The 24,126-nt window shown below is 43.2% G+C and overlaps 1 protein-coding gene across 1 annotated transcript in view; it reads right to left on the bottom strand.

Moving 5' to 3' along the window:
* Positions 1-24,126, bottom strand: part of LOC111966365 (phosphatidylinositol 3,4,5-trisphosphate-dependent Rac exchanger 1 protein) — a 113,960-nt gene that overhangs the window by 51,111 nt on the left and 38,723 nt on the right. The window contains exons 7-11 of the mRNA XM_070444624.1: positions 21,447-21,580; positions 20,972-21,087; positions 18,392-18,541; positions 15,165-15,312; positions 1,403-1,503 (exon numbers count right to left, since the gene is read on the bottom strand). Coding sequence (XP_070300725.1) covers positions 1,403-1,503; positions 15,165-15,312; positions 18,392-18,541; positions 20,972-21,087; positions 21,447-21,580 — 649 coding nt within the window. The remainder of the gene's footprint in view (positions 1-1,402; positions 1,504-15,164; positions 15,313-18,391; positions 18,542-20,971; positions 21,088-21,446; positions 21,581-24,126) is intronic.

The following is a 24,126-nucleotide window of genomic DNA, read 5'->3' as shown; positions in this document are numbered from 1 at the left end:
CAACCCTAACCTCTCCAACCCCTGACCTCTTCTCTCCTTCCTTTCTGAACCTCTCCACCCTAACCTCTTCCAACCCCTGACCTCTCTCTCTCCTTCCTTCTGTACTCTTCCAGCAGATCTGGGTTGGTGTAAACCTTTTCTCTGAATTTTGTCAGCCTTCGCTAAAGCTTCCTTATTGTCACTTGCTGACTGTCTGCAATTAAAACAGGACATAAAGCAAAATATCAACAGTTAGTAAATAATATTTAAATTAATAGTTCATAATATATATTTAAAAATATAGTCTGTATGATTAAATTCTCATTACCGAAACAGAAGTTCTCTCTACCGCAACTGGCCTTAAATTGCAGGGGTTAGAATGGTGTTGCGGAGGATGACGAACCTTAGCATGCTTTGCTAACAATAGAGAAGCCATGACGACACATTTGTACTCATTGTACATAAGACATTAATGAAGTATATTTTCATAGAACATTTGAAATCTAACATTTTTCTAAATGTGGAAAACTACCTGTAATGATAATCAATACTGTCGTGTACGCAATCTGACAAAGAGAATGTTTAACTTTTAACTGGAGAAATATAAAGAGATCTGCTTACCTGGTAGCCATCTTGAAGGTACTAGCAGATGTGTTGCTTCATTCAAAATCAAACTTTATTTTAAATTCTCTCTGCGTATGTGTGTGTAAACAGTCCTTCAAAAATGTTGTGGGGGATGAGAACTTCAGTCACGGACACTTTTCCTAAATATTTCCATTATTATTATACATGAAAATTCAGTTAATAATTTTTCTGTAATTTGAAAACATCTAGTAGAACATCCATTTATTTATTTTTAAAATATTTTTATTTTAGTCTGTTTAAATTACAACATAACATACATTCAGACAGAGCTGGATGTGTCGCGGTAATGAGAATTTCAGCAGAAAATTCATTCCTATGTTGAAATTACTCTTTGTGCAAGGTAGAGAACACTATCTTTATTATGATATTTTGTTATATTACTAAATTACATGTTTTATATTTAAAATCATTATTGCCATGGTATTTTAAATGGTTTAAGAATGTATATAGAAAGACAGTAGGAGGAAGAGCAAGAGACAAAGACCAAGAGACAGGAAGAAAGAGCGCGAGAAAAAGAGAACCAGAGAAAAAGAGCAAGAGACAGATACAGAAACGGAGAGAGGGAGAAAGAGAGCAAGAGACAGATACAGAAACGGAGAGAGGGAGAAAGAGAGCAAGAGACAGATACAGAAACGGAGAGAGGGAGAAAGAGAGCAAGAGACAGATACAGAAACGGAGAGAGGGAGAAAGAGAGCAAGAGACAGATACAGAAACAGAGAGAGGGAAAAAGCCAGAAATAATGACAGGAAGATATGAAGGACAGAGACTGTTCTCTCACCGTGGTGGATGATGCCGTTCTCCAGCAAAGCTTGACCCAGGTTGACCCCCTCATCTGGCTTGCTGATCTCTCCACTATCTATCAGCCATGACACAAACTCACTGTGGGGAAACAGACAATATTATATATATAGAGCGAAATAAAATATAAATGCAACATTTAAAGTTTTGGTCCCATGTTTTATGAGCTGAAATAAAAGATCCCATATATTTTCCATGCGCACAAAAAGCTAATTTGTCTCAAATTGTATATTTTCCAAGATAATCCATCTACCTGACAGGTGTGGCATATCAAGAAGCTGATTAAACAGCATGATCATTACACAGGTGCACCTTTTTCTGGGAACAATAAAAGTCCACTCTAAAATGTACACAACAATGCCACAGATGTCTCAAGTATTGATGGAGCGTACAATTGCATTGCTGACTGCAGGAATGTTGGCAGATACATTTATATTACATTCTCTACCATAAGCCGCCGCCAACATCATTTTAGGGAATTTGGCAATATATCCAACCGGCCTCACAACCGCAGACCACATGTATGGTGTCGTGTGGGCGAGCGGTTTGCTGATGTCAACGTTGTGAACAGAGTTCCCACGGTGGCAGTGAAGTTATGTTTGGGCAGGCATAAGCTACGGACAACGAACACAATTGCATTTTATAGATGGCAATTTGAATGCACAGAAATATCGTGTCGAGATCCTGAGGCCAATTGTGAGGTCAATTTGTTTTTAAAGGTATCGGAGAACAACAGATGCATATCTGTATTCCCAGTCATGTGAAACCCATAGATTAGGACCTAATTTATTTATTTCAATTGACTAATTTCCTCATATGAACTGTAACTCAGTAAACTATTTTAAAATTGTTGCATGTTGCGTTTATATTTTTGTTCAGTAGATAGATTGAAAATCTTTTAAATGGAATATGATATCTATTGAAAGTGGGTGCATACTTTCTTTGTGAACAGTATGTGGCCCCAGCAGGAAACAAACCCGAGCCACACAGGTCTAAAGTTTTTGGTAAAAAAAATACTAAAATCACAAGTAATTCAGCAAAAAAATTGCAGAATTTAGGAAATCTGTTCACCGAGTACTCCCACAAAAAAAAGATGTGATTGTGTCTCAATGTTGCCAAAATCCATCTCGAGCCATCTTCTCCCACATTGGGCTTCCTCTCATCACCATATTTGGTAGTGGGTGGAAATGCCAACTGGATGCTTCAGATTTATGCATCCGGTGAAACAGCTCATTGTTCTATCTGTGACGTAGCTATCAAAACGGTGTCATTCGTCACTATGGGGCCGATGGGTTCTTGCGACAATGGCCGTGCATATTGGGTAGCCGGTGCTAATTGGGTAGCCACACAAGCTAGCTAGCCTTTTAGCTTCCCACATCGCCATGCGAAATAAATCGGATTTAAAATGAAATAATATGCCCTGGCAAATATTGTTATACTTGCCGGTGTAACATAATATATTATCCCTGTTTGACATGCTGCTTCAATGTATTCACTCCCTTATCAGCTAAAAATAGAAAGTCATTTTTAGTCACGAAATAAAAGCACATGGCTATCTGTTTTTACCTTTCCAAATAAGGTTATTTCTAAACAAAATCATGTTGGGAGGATTCTAATAAAAAGGCTACAATGTTGTTTGGTTTATTGTTTGAACAGTCGCTGAGATTATAATATTTGGTTATCAATGCAAAATAGGCTCTTTGTTTAATGCCAAGCTAAACCAAGACAGCAATCTTGAATATAAAGTGATTTTGAAGTAGAATAAATTCCCACATCACCATGTGAAATAATCCGATTTATAATGAAATAATACGCCCTGGCAAATATTCTTATACTTGCCGGTGTAACCTACAACATTATCATAATTTGATATGCTGTTTCAAAGTATTCACTCCCATATCAGCTAAAAATAGAATGTCATCATGTTTTGGTCACAGAGAAAAAGCACATCTCTGGCAGCTGTTTTTACCAATAGCCTGGAATCAATAGTTATTACTTTTAAAACAAAATACATTTTTTGGGGATTCTAATAAGGCTACAATGTTGTTTGGTTTACTGTTTGAACATATGCTGAGATTATATTTATTTATCAATGCAAAATAGGTTACGTTGATGCATGGCCTATATATCAGATCAAAGAACCAAGCGGGCTTCATTGCCTACACCTCGCAGCCCCCATGGCTACGCAAGGAATGATACGGTGCATGACAATCTTCATGTGGCACGGGAATACGTAGAATGTCGGAGTGCACCCTTTTGTGACGAAAAACGACATTGTGCTACGCTCTGTAGGGTCCGTCTCCGTAGGGTATAAATAGCCCTTTAAAGTCCTTTGTAACATAAGCTCTCCCAAAGCTACTTCTGCCTTCTCTCCCTTTCACTCCTCTCCCTCGTCATCCCCTAACCCACATTTCCTACCACTTTCTATCTTTCTCCCTTGCTCCCCTCCAACCAGCCTTAAACCCCATCTTTCTCCATTTCTCCACCCATCTCTTTCATTACTCGCTCCAAAAAGTGCCAATTCATGGCTTGTGTGGTGCCATTCATACAGAAGCTTTCTCACATAAATACAGATTCTCTCCTCAAAGTGTATTCTCCCTCTTCTGACACCGAGTGTTGGACACATGTTTGGAGAAGAGAAAATTACATTTCCCTCTGCTCAATCTTCCACGCCACTGAGCAAAATCAATTCCCCGGAGAACGAGGAACAGTGAATGTGAGTGTGTGTCTGATTGTGTGAATGTGTGTTTGAGAGAGCATTCCTGCGAAAGCAGGTTAAATGTGTGATTCCTATGTGTATGTTCATGAAAAAAGGTGTATGTGGGTCATTCCACCAAAATAAAATAAAAAACGTTTGATTTCAACAACAAAAAAACATTATAATAAAGAGCACATGTTCAACTTAAGAAAAAACTTTCTCCCATCAAGAGGTTAAATAAAATAAATGACTAGAGTAAGTGCCTATTAAATGCCAAATTAAGTAACAGGCTGACGATTTAATTTTAAAAAAAGTCTGCCATAAATCCCCTTGTGACAGGAAATAATGGAAGCTTGTTGTGTGCAACAGCCAGGGGCAATTGAATGCAAGCTTCACAAAAAACATGTCATTATTGAAATATTTCTAGCCTGACTATGGGTAACAGGGTTGCCGTGTTACGATAGAGCCAATCAGTTTTTCACCACAAAACACCAGAAAATGGCCAAAAAGAGTAGAACCAGCTCACCTACTTTTCAACTATGATTGGACTATTAGATGTATACTGAACAAAAATCTAAAATGCAACAATTTCAAAGATTTTACTGAGCTACAGTTCATAGAAGGAAATCAGTCAATTGGCATAAATTCATTAGGCCCTAATCTATGGATTTCACGACCTGGCAGGGGTGCAGCCATGGGTGGGCCTGGGAGGGCATAGTGAGTTGCCCTTCGTGCCCACTCCCTTACCCTATAATTCTGTATTTCTTTGCGACTAATTTGTATACAGGTAGACCAGAAAATCCACATCCCTGATTGGCAGATGAGTGGCAACTCTGATTAGAAAACCTGCTGCTCATTTGTTGTTCTTTACAAATTCTGTTTTGAATTAAAATAAAATGTTCCTACACACTGAAAGGCTGTAAAGCTGAAACATCTGTGTACGCTATATGCAATGAAAATAATTTAAAAAAATTGAATAATTAAGTAAGCTTTATGCAACGTCTTTGAGTGCGAAGCCATAACACCTTTTTGTTTGTCTGAATTTGCGGGTTTTACGCACCAGCCTAGCTTCTGGGAGAGCGCAATGGTTCTCTTTTGAATGGGGCATAGACCCACACACTTGGGAGCCAGGCCCAGCCAATCAGAAGTTTTTCCACAAATGGGCTTTATTACAGACGGAAATACTCCTCAGCACCCCCCTCCTCAGACAAAGCCGGATGTGGAGGTCCTGGGCTGACGTGGTTACACATGGTCTGCAGTTATGAGGACGGTTGGATGTACTGCCAAATTCTCTAAAACGACATTAGAGGCGGCTTATGGTAGAGAAATGAATATACAATTCTCTGGAAACAGCTCTGTTGGACATTCCTGCAGTCAGCATGCCGATTGCACACTCCCTCAAAACTTAAGACATCTGTGGCATAGTGTTGTGTGACAATACTGCACATTTTAGAGTGGGATTTTATTGTCCCCAGCACACCTGTTTAATGATCATGCTGTTTAATCAGCTTCTTGATATGACACACCTGTCAGGTGGATGGATTATCTTGGCAAAGGATAAATGCTCACTAACAGGGATGTAAACAAATTTGTGCAGAAAATTTGAGAGAAATAAGCTTTTTGTGAGTATAACGACCCATGTGTTTGCTCATGTGCTCTGGTGCGAAAGCAGCCTTGACGTGCGATTCCTGTGCATTTGTTTTCATAATAAATGTGTACGTGTGTTCATGAGCATTTCTGCGTAAGCAGGCCAAATGTGTGATTTGTGTGTGTGTGTTAATGCCAAAATGTATGTATGCATGTGTTCATGCAATGTGTGTGTGTTCATGCAATGCGTGTGTGGTCTTGTTCTATCCTCGGACCTGAAATCCCCAAAAGTCCCCACAAGGATAGTAGAACAAGGAAAAGTATCACATCCCCACAAGCACAAAGGCTATTTAAAATTTTAGGCGTTAGTGTTATCAAATCAAAGTTTTGTGGTCGCGTACACAGATTTGCTGATTTTATCACAAGTGCAGCGAAATGCTTGCGTTTCTAGCTCCAACAACACAGTAATAGCTACAGTAGCAATAAAAACACACATAATCAAGACAAATAAAAAAAATAAGTTATATAAGATGAGCCATGACTAGAATACAGTATATACATATGAAGTGGGTGAAACTGTATGTAAACATTGTTAATGTGACCATTGTTCAATGACTCTGTAGATAGACTGCTGCCCTAAGGTTCAGGGCAGGGTACTTGGCGGAGGCCGGATAGTGGTGACTGTTTAACAGTCTGATGATCCCAGCTTTGATGCACCTGTAAGGTCTCTGCCTTCTAGATGGTAGCGGGGTGAACAGGCCATGCCTCGGATAGCTGAGGTTCTTGATGATCTTCTTGGCCTTCCTGTGACACCGGGTGCTGTAGATGTCCTGGAGGTCAGTGTGCCCCCGGTGATGCTTTGGGCTGACTGCACCACCCTCTGTGGTTGCAGATGGTGCAATTGCCGTACCAGGCGGTGATACAGCCCGACAGGATGCTCTCAATAATGCATCTGATTAATTTTAATTTTGTGAGGGTCTTAGGGGCCAAGACAAATATATTCAACCTCCTGAGGCCCTGCTGCGTCTTCTTCACCACGCTGTCTGTGTGAAGGGACCATTTCAGGTTGTCAGTGATGTGCACGGAGAGGAACTTGAAGCTTTTGACCCGCTCTATTGCAGCCCAGTCGCTGTGGGTGGGGTGCTCTCTCTGCGGTCGCTTGTAGTCCACAATCAGCTCCTTCATTTTGTTGACTTTGAGGGAGAGGTTATTTTTCTTGCTACACTCCGCCAGGGCTCTCACCTCCTCCCTGTAGGCTGTCTCGTCATTGTTGTTATTCAGGCCTACCACTGTTGTATCATCAGCAAATTTGAAGATTGCGTTGGAGACGTGGCCATGCAGTCATGGGTGAACGAGGAGTACAGAAGGGGGCTGAGCATGCACCCGTGTGGCCCCCATGTTGAGGATCAGTGTGGCGGTGGTGTTGTTGTCTACCTTCACCACTTGGGGTCGGCCCGTCAGGAAGTCCAGGACCCAGTTGCACAGGGAGTGGTTCAGATCCAGGTCCCTGAGCTTAGTGATGAGCTTGAGGGCACTATGGGGTTGAAGGCTGAGCTGTAGAAGATGAACAGCATTTTTACATAGGTATTTCTATTGTCCAGGTGGGATAGGGCAGTGTGCAGTGCAGTGGCGATTGCGTCGTCTGTGGATCTGTTGAGGCGATATTCAAATTGTATTGGGTCTAGGGTGTCAGGTAGGGTGGAGGTGATATGGTCATTAACTAGCCTCAAAACACTTCATAATGACAAAATGCAACGGGTCTATAGTCATTTAGTTCAGTTAACTTCGCTTTCTTGGGTACAGGAACAATGATGGACAGCTTGAAGCAAGTGGAGATAGCAGACTGGGATGTGGAGATAGAATGTCCGTAAACGCTCCAGCAAGCTGGTCTGCACAAGCTCAGAGGACGCGGCTTAGGATGCCGTCTGGGCTGGCAGCCTTGCGAGGATTAGCATGCTTAAATGACTTGCTCACGTCAGCAATGGAGAAGAGGAGCACACAGTCCTCAAGAGCGTCAGGGGCCCACATCGGCGGCTCTAAGGTGTTTTCCTCGAAGCGGGCAAAGGTATTTAGCTCGTCCGGGAGCGAGGTGTCTGCAACGTTGCTGGCTTTCCTTTTATAATCTGTGATTGTCTGAAGTCCCTGCCACATACGTCTCGTGTCTGAGTCATTGAATTGCAACTCCAGTTTGTCCCTGTACTGCTGTTTTCCTCTTGGATTGCCTTACGGAGGTCGTAGCTGGTCTGTTTGTACACGTCCATGTTCCCAGTCACCTTGCCATGGTTAAATGCAGTGGTTCGCGCTTTCAGTTTTGCGTGAATGCTGCAATCTATCCACAGATTTTGATAAGTTCTAATCGTCACAGTGGGAACAACACCCTCTATGCACTAGCTGATGAACCCAGTCACCGAGTCAGTGTATACGTCGATACTATTCACAGAGGCAACCCAAAACATTTCCCAGTCCGCGTGTTCAAAACAACCTTGAAGCATAGATTTTGACTGGTCAGACCAACGTTAAAATAGTCCTTACCACAGGAGCTTCCCGTTGAAGTTCCTGCCTAGGTGGGGAGAAGTAGAATGGAGTCGTGATCTGATTTGCCTAAGGGAGTGCGGGGGAGGGCCTTGTAGCCATCCCAGAAGGGAGAGTAGCAATGATCCAGAGTCAGTGTTGCACGTGTAGCACAGGACATGCGCTGATAGAACTTTGGTTTCCTTAAACTTTCCTTTAATAAACTCCCCAGCTACAATAAATGTGCCTTCAGGATATGCGGTTTCCAGTTTGCATGTAGTCCAGTGTAGTTCCTTAAGAGCTGTCGCGGTGTCGGCTTCGGGGGGAATATACACGGCATATGACAATGACCAAATAACGGGGACAATATATCCAGAGAGAGCCATGATTCCGTAAAATAGAGTATGTTACAGTTCCTGATGTCTTTCTGGAAAGAGACCCTTGCATTGAGCTTGTCTATTTTATTGTCCAGGGACTGAACATTAGCAAGTTATATACTTGGAAGCGGTGGATGCCGCCTGAGTCTGACTAGGGCCTCACTCCTACCTCTTCTCTGGTGTGAACGTTTTGGTGCAGCCCCCAGGATGAACAGAACTGCCTCTGAAAGGATCCAGGTCAGGGAAAATCACATTTTTGCTTGAACCTCTGGTGAGTGACCACGGATCTAATATCCTAAAGTTATTTCCGGCTGTAATACAAGAAACGTTCTGAGAAATAACATAACAAATAACACACACACAAAAAAAGATATGCTACAAAGTTGGCTAGAAGCTAAAAACAGGGCAACCATGTCTGTCTGCACTATCTTGTCCTCCATTTAGGTTTAGTGGTTAAGGTTAGGGTTTAGGGAAAATAGGATGTTGAATGGAAATCAATTTTAGGTCGCCACAAGGATAGAAAAACAAGTGTGTGCGTGTCTCGGTCTGTGTAAGCATGCTTATGTGCCCTGCTGCAAAAGCAGAATAAAAGTGTGATTCCCGCGTGTTCACGCCAAAATGTGTGTGGGTATCACTGTGAAAGCAGTAAACGTGTGATTCCTGTAGCGTGTGTGTTCATGCTAGAACACAGACACCTTGAGCCATCTGCTCCCACCTGAGCTTGTCTGTCCGGTGGGCATATTTTACCATAAATAAAAGAGTCACTCATGACCTACTGAATGGGGGTACTGCTTTTTTTGGCCTGTGGTGGTGTGTATGTGGAGGTGATTGTCAGCCAGATCTGTGTAGTGCACCTCTCACAAGTGTGTGTTTGTGCGACTGTGTATATATGTGTGTGTGTGTGTGACTGTGTGTGTTTTTCAAAGAGACATGCTGCTGATTGACATTGGCAGAAGGCTCAAGTGGACTCTGGCCAGGTGGGGTGTTACGTAAGCGTTCTGGTTAATTTTGATACTGGAGCGGTCACACAGAGGAGTAAATCACTGCTAATGATGAGAATACAGAGAGGCTGTGTGTGTGTGTGTGTGTGTGTGTGTGTGTACACGTCTGTATCGGAAGCTTCATCAATTCTTTACCTACAGCATGCTAGAATGAGGTCTTCCAAATTAGCTATTGGAAATATTGTTATCAGTCAGTCAAGAGGCTTGCTTCCTCTTGAACAAGGGACCTGAGGTAAAAATGTCAAGTAGGTCCCCTTGTGAAATAGGGCACTAAGTGTACAAAACATTAAGAACACCTTCCTACTATTGAGTTGCACCCCTTTTTTGACCTCAGAAGTGTAAAATTAAGGACAATATCTTTACCAACATTTTGCTCCTCAGCTTTATGGCTTTAATTTTAAATAAGCATGCATTTATTTTACTTTATTTTAAATATGTTCCATTAAATATTAAATATGTTCCATTATTTCTGATTGGGTGGGCAAAGCCCAATCCAGCACCCTCCTAGAACCGGCCCTGGATGTGATTTCTGAACAATGTGTGTGTTTTCCAAAGCAGAAGAAGAGTTTAACTTTCCAGAGCAGCTGCAAAAGACACACATAAAAAAACACCAACCAGTTAGTTTCAAACAATCTGTCACATTTAGTCCTTTCTTCATTCCACCCCTGGTTTTTAGGGATTATGTTTACACATGCAGCGTAAAAGAACTTGCATTGTTCAGGGAATGTGTGGCTGGAAAGTGAGGATCATTTGAAAAACAAGCCTGCTGTGACATCCAATGAGTGTACAAAACATTAAGAACACCTTCCTAATTAACTTGCACCCCTCCCCTTTTGCCCTCAGAACAGCCTCAATTCGTCGGGGCATGGACTCTACAAAGTGTTGAAAGCGTTCCACAGGGATGTTGACTACAATGCTTCCCACAGTTGTGTCAAGTTGGCTGGATGTCCTTTGGGTGGTGGACCCTTCTTGATACACACGGGAAACTGTTGAGTGTAAAAACACAGCAGCATTGCAGTTCTTGACACAACCCAGTGCACCTGGCATCTACTACCATACCCCGTTCAAAGGCACTTCAATCTTTTGTCATGCCTATTCACCCTCTGAATGGCACATATACACAAGGTCTCAATTCTCTCAAGACATAAAAATCCTTATTTAACCTGTCTCCTCCCCTTCATCTACACTGATTGAAGTGGATTTAACCAGTGACATCAATAACTGATCATAGTTTTCACCTGGATTCACCTGGTCAGTCTCTGTCTAGGAAAGAGCAGGTGTTCATAATGTTTTGTACACTCAGTGTGTTGACTTGATTGCAAAAAGTTGTTTCTCGTGTACAAGATACTAATCTGTAAAAATTAATTACCACATCAGTTAGGAAATCCAGCATGCGCAAGAATGTTCCAACCTAGGTCCTATTTATTAGTGCACAACATAGCAAAACAGCAAAAATGTTTTTACACAAAACAAAACCAAGCCTTTCTTATTACACAAGTAATAAGAAAGAAGAACCATGGTTCCCTCCATGGTTCTTCATTTCGTGCCTAATAAGTACAGACCTGGCCCTGGTGCATTGCCGTATCCATGATGCAATACAGGCCCAAAATGTGGGCACACAACAAAACAAAAAAACACAGCAGCAAATCGGGTGAGAATGAGGAAGGCTAAAAGAAGAACCAAGTATGACCAACCACCCAAATACGCTGTTGACAAATGGTGGAATTAAGGGAGCTCCGTAAATAAGAGGGACTACCAAATCGGCATTCTGTACGAGATTCATTTAATCTAATAACCACACTTAGTGAGCAATGCCATCTCCCGAAGTGAGCTATGTTGATTTATAATAACATCAGAACTACAGAGCGGTTAAAGAGGAATAGAAACAGGAAGGGAGGGAAAGTGAGAGCCTCTTGTTCACTCTACAGTGAGGTGCTGACAGGAGGTAAGAGTGCTGAAAAACCCCTTGTGCTTACATGGATCGCTTTTCTCAGACAGCCACGGAGAAGGGAGAGTACGTGCACATGCAAAGCGTGCGCACACACACGCACACACACAGACATGCGCACACATGCTCGCACGTGTGATCACACACTCAAACACACACAGGCTATATGGTTGCATTAAGAGGTAGAGCACTTTTCCTGGAAAAGGATTCATTAGGAGCCCGAACTAGATGTCTAGCAGAGTGAGCAAAATAAAAATAATAAATCGGAAAACATGGATGGCTTGAATGGCTTGACGCACTGAGCTTGTCTGGGTACGAGACAGTCAGTAGAGTAAACATCTTCGGGGAAAGAAAAGGAGGGGTTATTTTATAGCACCTCGTCTTCGATATGATAGTAGTTACCTTCCGGGACAAAATCTTGACTTAACGTAAAACCAACATCCGTATTTGGTTTATATTTAATTGAGTTGTCAACAAACGGGAATTCTTCTTGAAATAAACCACCCACCCCTTGAAATGCTTGCGTTGATTCGTGGGGTTGAAAACTGGTTAGAATGTGTACGTTGACCACTTATTGGTGTTATCAACTAAAAACTCAATTGATATCCAACGTCATTATTTTGACAGATGACATCGATAGATGCTGGTTGGCTCAATGTATTTGTATATATTTTTTATATTTTATAGTGAATTTTAACCCTTTACTAAATCGAATACAGGAACCTACACTACCTGTCAGTGTCCTCTCAAATAATACTGAAAGCTGAAGACATAATGGCAACAGCCCCACCTATAATGCCCATCGAATCTTACCTCCCTGACATTTCATTGCAGGTTGCATTGCGGTTTACAGTTCTATAGAAACTCATTAAATATTTCCCTTGGATGCTGACTCACTCCATAATGTAAGCTCCAGTGATCACCATCACGGTTTTACCCTCTTTTTTATATTCACCCCTCCCCCCCCCAAAAAATTGTGCCAAATAATAAATAATTTTAATAACTGTTCGTAATCTCGCAAAACACTGTGTGTGGAGCTGTGGGGCGTAATGGAAAATGCATTACTGGAGGCAAACCAGGCCCTCATTGTTCATTCACAGCATTGAAAGACTGGGGGGACAGAAAGAAAAGAGCTGCTTAGTCCAGCGTCTCGCTGTTGAAGGGTCTGTCTAATGATGCACTAGCAGTTAAAGGGAAGGTCTCTTCCTTAAGGAAGCTCTATATGTGTTGGTTGAAAACAGTCGCCTCCGACAACAAGTTCTTGGCTCCCAACACAGGATGGAAAACAACTCCCAGTCATCTCACTCATCAGTTGGGGTTGGGAAACTGATTGTATTAGTGAGTGGTGTGTAGTGTGTGGCGTGAATGATTGCACCGGGTTTGCTTAAGAGTGTGTGTGTGTGCGTGTGCGTGTGCGTGTGTGCGTGTGTGTGTGAGCACATGGATGAGGAAAGGCCGGCAGACTCAGGAAGCGCCTGCTTAATGATACGGTGTGTAAGGGAATCAACTTAGGCCGTTCCAAATGCAAGGGTGATTACAGTAGGTATCATTATGGCAGGCTAGGAGAGATGTAATGATAGGGCCAGGTTAGGCATTCTGCCAGGACCCTGCTGGCCATTCAATTCCTCCTCTACTTCTCAGTGGCCGGTAATTATATGCAACAGAAATTAGTCATGGAATGGTTAGACAGAATGGATGGAACCCTTTTCAACACAACATCCCTGTTGTGATCCACCTCCCTCAGACCTACAGAATGTAGGGATTTCAAATGTTATTATCAATGTACAGTGGGGAGAACAAGTATTTGATACACTGCCGATTTTGCAGGTTTTCCTACTTACAAAGCATGTAGAGGTCTGTAATTTTTTATCATAGGTACACTTCAACTGTGAGAGACGGAATCTAAAACAAGAATCCGAAAAATCACATTGTATGATTTTTAAGTAATTAATTTGCATTTTATTGCATGACATAAGTATTTGATACATCAGAAAAGCAGAACTTAATATTTGGTACAGGAACCTTTGTTTGCAATTACAGAGATCATACGTTTCCTGTAGTTCTTGACCAGGTTTACACACACTGCAGCAGGGATTTTGGCCACACCTCCATACAGACCTTCTCCAGATCCTTCAGGTTTCGGGGCTGTCGCTGGGCAATACGGACTTTCAGCTCCCTCCAAAGATTTTCTATTGGGTTCAGGTCTGGAGACTGGCTAGGCCACTCCAGGACCTTGAGATGCTTCTTACGGAGCCACTCCTTAGTTGCCCTGGCTGTGTGTTTCGGGTCGTTGTCATGCTGGAAGACCCAGCCACGACCCATCTTCAATGCTCTTACTGAGGGAAGGAGGTTGTTGGCCAAGATCTCCGCGATACATGGCCCCATCCATCCTCCCCTCAATACGGTGCAGTCGTCCTGTCCCCTTTGCAGAAAAGCATCCCAAAGAATTATGTTTCCACCTCCATGCTTCACGGTTGGGATGGTGTTCTTGGGGTTGTACTCATCCTTCTTCTTCCTCCAAACACGGCGAGTGGAGTTTAGACCAAAAAGCTCTATTTCTGTCTCATCAGACCACATGACCTTCTCCCATTCTCCTTTGGATCATCAGATGGTCATTGGCAAACTTCAGACGGGCCTGGACATGCGCTGGCTTGAGCAGGGGGACCTTGCGTGCGCTGCAGGATTTTAATCCATGACGGCGTAGTGTGTTACTAATGGTTTTCTTTGAGACTGTGGTCCCAGCTCTCTTCAGGTCATTGACCAGGTCCTGCCGTGTAGTTCTGGGCTGATCCCTCACCTTCCTCATGATCATTGATGCCCCACGAGGTGAGATCTTGCAATGGAAGGCCCCAAGACGAGGGTGATTGACCGTCATCTTGAACTTCTTCCATTTTCTAATAATTGCGCCAACAGTTGTTGCCTTCTCACCAAGCTGCTTGCCTATTGTCCTGTAGCCCATCCCAGCCTTGTGCAGGTCTAGAATTTTAGCCCTGATGTCCTTATACAGCTCTCTGGTCTTGGCCATTGTGGAGAGGTTGGAGTCTGTTTGATTGAGTGTGTGGACAGGTGTCTTTTATACAGGTAATGAGTTCAAACAGGTGCAGTTAATACAGGTAATGAGTGGAGAACAGGAGGGCTTCTTAAAGAAAAACGAACAGGTCTGTGAGAGCCGGAATTCTTACTGGTTTGTAGGTGATCAAATACTTATGTCATGCAATAAAACGCAAATTAATTACTTAAAAATCATACAATGTGATTAACTGGATTTTTGTTTTAGATTCCGTCTCTCACCGTTGAAGTGTACCTATGATAAAAATTACAGACCTCTACATGCTTTGTAAGTAGGAAAACCTGCAAAATCGGCAGTGTATCAAATACTTGTTCTCCCCACTGAATATATAATATGATCACTATTAACAGCAGAAGTTTTGGTTCAGTGGAGGAATCCCACAGTGTCATGTATTTGTACCTCGAAGATGTCTTAAAAGTACCCTTGTTCACAGTTGAAAGGTCACCCACTCAACTGAGCACCTATTTTTGTCATCCAACCACTGTACCATTTGAGATTTCAAGCTTAGCCTGCACAAACGCAATGGACTGTTCAGTGTGGAAGAACTCACTTTCCCATGAAGCACTTGGGAACGATGCTCAGCTTCCGGCGCCGGTCCTTGATCAGGTGGCGGCTCTTGGTCATCATCATGTGGTAGAGTTTCTCGCCCTTCTCGGCGATCATCACATAGGCATCCCGTTCCATCCCCAGCTTCAGACCTGCAACAGACAAACACTCAAGGGGTCAGACACCAAAGCAATTTGCATATGAAGTTCATTATCGAAAGCCTGAGTTGACTATAAACTGTTATTAATATATTTCTAACCCAACAGTGAGTCTAGGGGTAACTATAAACTGTGTGGTCCAAGAATGTGTATGAGTGTGTGTGCGAGAGAGAGAGATAAAGACTACAGCTCATTCCTCTCACTGCCTAAGACATCATGCTGATTCCCATGTCTGACACTCTGGCTGGCATGGGGGGGGGGGCAGCAGCTATTGTCCCACAGTGCCAGCAAAAACAAAAGAGGTCCCAACACCGAGCCCTGAGGGACACCATAATTTCCTCCAGTCAGCCCTCAGACATCTATGCGTTTCAGCCCCCGGGGGGGAAAGAGGCTGTCACGGGGCTGTGAGAAGACACAATGCCCCTGCGTGTAGGGTCCCGTTGGGATTTCTGACACGGTACAGGGGTAGGAGAGGAACGGAGCATGGCGGCTCGCATCTGCCGCCTCCTATGGAGGGAAAGCCAGAAGTTAGTCTGTCCAGGTCTAGAACAATGTACTGTGTCGCCTGCTAATGTACTGTGTCACCACAGACTTCTTTATCTTTAGTGTAGAGCAGCAGTTATGTTTACCAAGCTGCAACACCCTTGAGTGAGCAATTTGTTCAATTGTGACAAATATGTACAGACAATTCAAATCTACAGTCTGTTGATGTTGAGCCCTTTGAAGGTCCAGCATGCTCATAGAGCTTCTAAACCGTAACTCCAACATGGGGCTCTCTGAGCAGCTTAACTCCACTGTGGGGCTAACTGAACTTTGGAGCGTCACTGTGAGGCTCTCTGACTGGCTAACCTCCACAGTGGGGCTCAGTTAGCTGCTAAACTACACTGTTGGGCTCTCTGAACTTTGGAGCTCCATCACCAGGGTCTCTGACTAACTCAACTCCACTGTCAGCCTCTCGGTCCTGTTAAACCGTGGGACTCAGACAATTCCAACTAAATTTGCGGGGGTGCCAGAGCTGGGTGCCGCTGATGAAGGTGGGGTTGGATTACACTTGACAGCAGCTGGAGTGGATTCAAACAAAGAGTCATTGAACAGAATGGGGTCTGGTCCTGGTGCAAGGGGCCCCCGGCCCTGGCCTGCTGGTCCAGCTGTCAGAGCCTGTCCAGAGGCCCCCTCTTCCCACTCTCACTGGCACAGGCAAACAGGCTAACATGTTAGCCCACTCATTTCCCCTCAGCCTCCACGAAAACGCTGATAAGACGATCCAAGCCACATCCAGCTGGCAGGGCAATAATAATGGATCTGTCTTGGGAGTATTTAAAAAGGGGCTACAACCAAAATGTCCAACTAAAGCCAGTGCCATGGCAAAACAGGGGGACATTTAAAAGAGGTGTGCTGGTGGAAACTGGGATTCAACAATGGGTTAGGTATCAATAGTGAAACGGGGATGAAAGGGATGTGGTCAAGCCTTCCAGATGTGGGCCAGGCTGGTGGTGAGGGGGGTGTGGTGAGGGTGTGGGGTTGGCTGCACTGTGACTGATCTGGCATCTGTTAGCCTCAGGTCAATTTCCGCCTGCCGTAACCCAATACCCAACATGGCCCTTGGTACTCTGCAAAGCTCCACTTCTTCACTTTAGCCACAGGATCAGGTGACCGCTCGCAAAAGTCCATGTGGAAGGCTCATTTGCTACATTTGAAATATTAAAGCTACAATTGTTGTAAACAGCTAGAACACAGGTATGGTTGTAACGTTCAAAACCCTCAGCTGTTTAAGTTGAATCTTTCCCATACACTTACAGCTTGGGTGGGAAGCAGTGGTGATTTCTGCCTCCAATGCTATCAGGTGTCACCATGCCTACAGGCACAGAAGTCAGTAAAAGCCTTTCAAGCGCTATTAGCACGCCCCAATGCGCACGCAAACACAAAGACAGGTGGCCAGTGCTGAACAGGTGTCCTTACTCCTCATGTGGAGACACTTGAAGTCAAAAGAGGGGGAAAAAATGGAGGCAAAGTCATTAAACAAGAGGAGTAAGAGTGCTCAGCTTACAATGACGTTTTGAACAAATAATCCATCTTCCTCAAAATACATGTTTTCAATGTGTAGTCAAACACTACCACAAATAGCACATTTTAACTAGAGAAAGAGGTATTTTAGTGCCATTCTTTTTTTTAGAGAGGACCAAAAGATCATTTTATTCCAGTGCCAGGATGTTTTGGGTGTGACTCGATTTGAACACACTATTAATTACAGAGTTCTTGAAGACTGCTCCCAAGCTGCTAATTCATGCCAAACGTCTGCAATCACTCCACACCAAGTCGCGAAATGGCATACAAAGTGTGTTACGAGCCTCATTTTCATGCCACGGTATAGATGGCTAGACAAAACAGAGAGAGAACAGAGTGGTATCACAGACTGACAACAACCCGTGACCGGTACTGTGTTGCAATACTCTCTAGTGAGCTGCCGTTTCTGGCAAGCCGATACTGGCTGTTCTATTTCAGGCTCTTGTTGGAATCGAAGATTCTGTTTTTAGCGCATCTTGAGTTTGTTTGTGAATGAACTGTTGTATAGAGTGTGTTCTCCTCTCAGGAGTGTTGATTAGCAAACATGGGTCTCGTACTGCATGGTAAGAGACGGATGGCTCTTTCTTTTGAATGTTAAACTCCAGACTATTCTTCTGCATTCATTTGGTATTAAAGTTCTAGGTCCTTATGCCACAATCTTTATGTATTTATGAAACAAAAGCCAGAGAGAGACAAAATGAGCAGTGAGACATACTATAATCCACAGACCATAAGCATACCACAACCGTCCTAGTGAGGCATTAATTTGCATGCATACTGCATGATCTCTCACAACAGAGGGACTCCATTTGTAACCTCTTGCAAAGCTAACCATTTATTTATCTGAACCTTAATTGTGTTAGCTCACCATAGCATAGCGTTGTTGAGATACTGTATAAGTCTATGAAGTCAGACAGTACAATAGGAAAACATGATAGCCTCACATTCTCAAGGGAGGGGGGAGCAGGACTCCAAAAGCGAGGACATGCCCCTTTTTTGTTAAACTCACTCTCTCTCTGCTCTCGTTCCCTCAAGATGGCGTCGAGCCACTTCTGCTTGTCCTCCGAGTTCTTGGCCATGCAGACAAACCACTTGTTCTTGGCCGTGTTGTGGATCTTCCAGCCGTTGGTCACCGTGTAGTTGTTGCTGTGGTAGTCGGCTAAAACAAGAGGTAAAAAACAATTAACGGACCATGGTACACACCCGACATGTGACTCCTCTTCTAGAAATAACCTTTATTACATTTAACCTCAATGCTGTTGATGGACATTGATATTAATACTGTACTAGCTTTTCTTGGGGATAAAACATGCAGTGTTCATGAACTCGTGTTGACCTCAGAAGTAACTGGGAGGGCAATACAGCCCAGCCACAACACTCTCAAGCTTCACTTGTCCTTGAAATACCTCAGAGTTCAAATATCCATCAGACTGTAAGTACTGCTAATTAAAATAGCAAACAATAACTGACTAGTAAAAGACATCTTTCCGCTGACTCGACAGAAAGGTCCGTCTCGCCTCCGCCCTCGCATTCCCTCTCCTTGTCTCCCTCTCCTCTCAGCTCCATTCCAATTTGACCAACTCTTTGGCTCTAGGTGACTGTAATGCATAATGAATGGACTGGGGGTAATGGAAGTACATTAGTGTAATGTTAAAAGGTCATATAAATAGACTTGAAACCCCCTGGCACCGAGGGGGGGGGGGAGAGAAGATGGGAGCATAGAAAAGGGCTAATGGTGTTGAGGTGTGCGTGTATCAAACAATAGTGGACGTGGGAGGAGGGTAATGTTGTTGCGTTCATCTAAATGTGTGTGATAAATGCGTTCACGCCAAAACACTTTGAATTACTCTTCGTGTGAATGGGAAACCTACCCTCAGCGCATTTCAAGGTTGTACTCTTCAGTGGAAGAACACAGGCCCGACAAGACACAAACTACAAACCTCATTCAAACGAATTCACTCAATATCCTTATTACTCTGAACGTATTACTTTAAAATCAGGGCTCTCCAACCCTGTTCCTGGAGAGCTACCGTCCAGTAGGTTCTCACTCCAGCCCTAATCTACCACACCTGATCTAATAATTATCTGGTTGATGAACTGAATCAGGTTAGTCACAACTGGTGTTGGAGCGAAAACCTACAGGAGGGTAGCTAATAAGGATATTGAGTGAATCTGTTTGAATGAGATTTTGTAGTTTGAGCCCTGCTTAAAAATTGTCAACTGAACGGTATAAAAAGCACAGATATTTCAGGGCTTCTACAATGCTACAAATCAACACATTATTACCCTTGGACACATCCAAGTTAGACACATATAACTGGCAGTGTAAAAATGGCACATGACCTCAGTCTCACTACTAGGTTATATTGTCTTTCTGAGAAACAGAGAGAACATATTTTTCTTTGTGGTTACCTCTGAACGTACCAGGCGATAGGCAACAGCCCCGGGGCACAGAAAGGAGGCATGTGAGAGGAAGAAGTGCATTTCTACCCCTAAGGCCCTAAAACAAGAGCTACATGAAAAACAAATCAGACCCGGGTTCAAATAGTACTTGAAATCTTTCAAATACTTTGAATGTTTGCTTGAGCTTGCCTGGAATGCAAGATATGTGGGGTTGGCAGTTTTGGGACAATTTTATTGTTTCAATGCGCCAGGTAAACTCAATCAAGCAAAGCTAAAATATTTAAAACATTTCAAATACTACTTTAACCCAGGTCTTGCAAAAACAGGCTAGTGTGCAATAAATCACGAGAGCAAAATGAGCAGAACGGTGTGGTAAGTTGGTAAGTTCCTGCAGCAGCAGCTATCCCAGTAGTTCAAAGGTGAGAAACGCAGGTTGTGCATCCTGTCTGAACCAATGTAAGACATTATCACTGCGAGCAAGCACTCGTCAAATTCATTTAATAACCTCCCTATCGACCGTTAGTCATTCAAAGTGTGAGAAACCTATGCAGGATTTCATAGTTACAACCAAACTGTAAGCACTCATCAGATGTGTATCACCTACTCCATCAGTGAATTCATTATCGTGTAATACTATTGGTTTGTATGAAGCCTAAGTAACACTGTAGCATAGATAGAATAGATGTGTTTTTCGTTTATGATTTTACGTCAGCCAGACCTGTAGTGAGTTAATCCCAAATAAATAGAAAGAAAATGTAATGATCAACTGATGGAGGACAAATGTGATAAATGCCTAAACATGGATGAATGATTAGAGCAAGGGATGATTGAATTAATGAATAAATGGAGGGGTGAAGAGGGATGATGTTACTACAGTGTAGTGAAAGAGTTTCTGATTTTCTCTATTTTTGCACATTTTTAATACTGAATGTCATCAGATCTTCAACTAAAATGTAATATTAGATAAAGGGAACCTGAGTTTACAAAGACGACATGGGTTCCATTATGCCTGGCGAAAACCAAACATTGCATTCAACAGTAAAAACCTTAAAACTGTCAAGCATAGTGGTGGTAGTGTGATGGTTTGGGGATGCTTTGCTGCCTCAGGACCTGGACGACAGAAAGGGGACAAATACTTTGTCACAGCACTGTACAGTATATGAAGACTGGTGGGACTGGCACAAACCTGTTCCGTCCTCGACGTTTTCCACCTCCATCACCTCGGTGTTGATTCTTCCTCGGAACAGGTACAGGGGACCGTTGATGGACTTGGTCCTCTTGATGGACTTCTTCCCAGAAACCCTAGGAAATTGAACAGAAAATTGTGAAAGTGTTTTTTTTCTGCACAGAAAAGAAAAGTTGCAAAAATATATAGAAATACATTTTAAAAACAACTTCACAGTCCTGAAGCACACAATGTTAGGTGGACTTTGTCTTGTTTGGTACACACTGCACAAACAGGATTTGGGGATTCACTCGGTTTTTCCATGTCTGGCTTCTTTCTGACACTGAATGAACACACGTTGTGCTCATTCCTGCCACTTTCATGAGGCACTTACCTCTCCACCATCTCGCTCTCATCTCAGTCACCCCATCACAACCTCCCCCTCACCCGCTCTCCCTCCCCCATCCCCTACATCTCCTCCCTCTCTCGTTCTCACCTGGACTTCCTCTTGCAGTAGACCAAGAGGTTGTCAAACAGGAAGAAGACTCTCTCCTGGATGTTGCCGGCTGAGATCTTGAGCAGGTTACCGTGGAGCAGCAGCTCGGTGCAGATGTCAGTCAGATTGGTGCCCTGGGGACAGACAGTCAAGAGAGGGTGGCAATTAGATCACTGGTGCCTGTCAATCTCTCAAATCAAATCGTATTTCTCACATGCTTCGTAAACAACAGGTGTAGACTAGAAGTGAAATGCTTACTTATGGGCCCTTCCCCAACAATGCAGAGGAACATTTTAAAATAATAAACACAAGGAATAAATACACAATGTGAGTAAGGTTAACTTGGCTATATACACGGGTTACCAGTACTGAGACGATGTGCAGTGGTACAAAGTAATTGAGGTAGATATGTACATGTAAGGTAGGGGTAAAGTGACGAGGCAACAAGATAGATGATAAACAGTAGCAGCAGCGTATGTGATTAATCAAAAGAGTTAGTGCAAAAATGGTCAATACAGATAGGCTAGCTATTTAGTTAACTATTTAACAGTCTTACAGTATGGCTTGGGTGTAGAAGCTGTCGTGTAGGTTCCAGATTTGGTGCATTAAAACCGCTAGACGTGCGGTAGCAGATGTAACAGTCGGACTTGGGTGACTGGAGTTTTTGAACATCGTCTGACACCGCCTGGTATAGAGGTCCTGGATGGCAGGGAGCTCGGCCCCAGTGATGTACTGGGCCGTAGGAACTACCCTCTGTAGTGCCTTGTGGTAACATGCCAAGCAGTTGCCATACCAAACGCTGATGCAGCCAGTCAAGATGCTCTCAACGATGCAGCAACAGGAGTCACTAGTGCACGATGGGACAAGAACATCCCTTCCGGCCAAACCCTCCCCTAACCCGGACGGCGCTGGGCCAATTGTGAGCCTTCCCATGGGTCTCCCTGTCGCGGCCGGCTACGACAGAGCCTGGACTCGCCTCTTCCATGCTTCACTGTGGAAAGCACACATGCAGAGATCATCCGTTCACCTACTCTGCGTCTCACAAAGACGTGGTGGTTGGTCAAATTTGGACTCATCAGACCAAAGGACAGATTTCCAAATGTCTAATGTCCATTGCTCGTGTTTCTTGGCGCACGCAAGTCTCTTCTTATTATCAGTGTCCTTTAGTAGTGGTTTCTTTGCAGCAATTCAACCATGAAGGCCTGATTCACACAGTCTCCTCAGAACAGTTGATGTTGAGATGTGTCGGTTACTTTAACTCTGTGACACATTTATTTGGGCTGCAATCTGAGGTGCAGATAACTAATGAACGTATCCTCTGCAGCAGAGGTAACTCTGGGTCTTCCTTTCCTGTGGTGGTCCTCATGAGAGCCAGCTTCATAGCGCTTGATAGTTTGAGAGACTGCACTTGAAGAAACTATCAAAGTTCTTGATTGACTGACCCTCATGTCTTAAAGTAATGATGGATTGTCATTTCTCTTTGCTTATTTGAGCTGTTCTTGCCATAAAATGGACTTGGTCTTTCACCAAATAGGGCTATCTTCTGAATACCACCCCTACCTTGTCACAACACAATTGATTGGCTCAAACGCATTAAGGAATAAATTCAACAAATTAACTGAACAAGGCGCACCTGTTAATTGAAATGCATTGCAGGTGACTGCCAACAGTGTGCAAAGCTGTCATCAAGGCAATGGGTGGCTACTTTGAAGAATCTCAAATATAAATATTTTTGGTTACTACATGACTCCATGTGTGTAATTTCATAGTTTTGATGTAGAAAACAGTCAAAATATAGAAAAACCCTGGAATGAGTAGGTGTGTCAAACTTTTGACTGGTACTGTATGTATGTATGTATGTATGTATGTATGTATGTATGTATGTATGTATGTATGTATGTATGTATGTATGTATGTACAGTTGAAGTCGGAAGTTTACATACACTGTTTTTCAACCACTCCACACATTTCTTGTTAACAAACTGTAGTTTTGGCAAGTCGGTTAGGACATCTACTTTGTGCATGACACTAACTTAGATGACCCGTCAACCAAGCACAATATAAGTACCCCCCCCCCCCAAACACCTAACCAACCACCGCCACCACACCACACACACCAACCCCAACCCCAACCCCAGACAATAAAGGACATAAAAAATGGGAAAAACCGAAAAAAAATGAATTACATGACCAACTAGTTCACATCTTTAACACTTACAGAACTGCGTCAGATCGATACATCATATAAACCAGGGCACAGTGTTTAAAAAAAACAAAAACAAAAAAGACATAAAAAAAAAAAGAAAAAAAAAGAAAAAAAAAAGAAAAAAAAAATGTGTCATGCACATACATGCAACTACATACATTTTGTTAAGAATCTGCGGTTTTCATCCCATGGCTGCAGAGGAGAAAGAGGCCCGGAGTGCACGGTTAACTCACGTTTTACTATCGGATTGAACACTTCACATGAAGTACCCTGCCACTAAACTGTCATAGCAGCGGCTTCCACCGGTCAATACACGAGTCCCAACACTGCCGTGACATTACATATCAGGAACGTTGGGAAAACTAGATACTTCACCATGTTACGTCTCAGCTCACCGTACGAGTCTGGTCTATGTGGCATTGCAGGACGTAAAAATAAGACACCAGCCTCGACATATCATCACATGCATGTCTG

Source organism: Salvelinus sp. IW2-2015, linkage group LG7 (genome assembly GCF_002910315.2).
Source record: "Salvelinus sp. IW2-2015 linkage group LG7, ASM291031v2, whole genome shotgun sequence".
NCBI lineage: Eukaryota > Metazoa > Chordata > Actinopteri > Salmoniformes > Salmonidae > Salvelinus > Salvelinus sp. IW2-2015.
The sequence above is the reverse complement of the archived record's forward strand: the minus strand, read 5'-3'. Positions and strand labels throughout refer to the sequence as shown.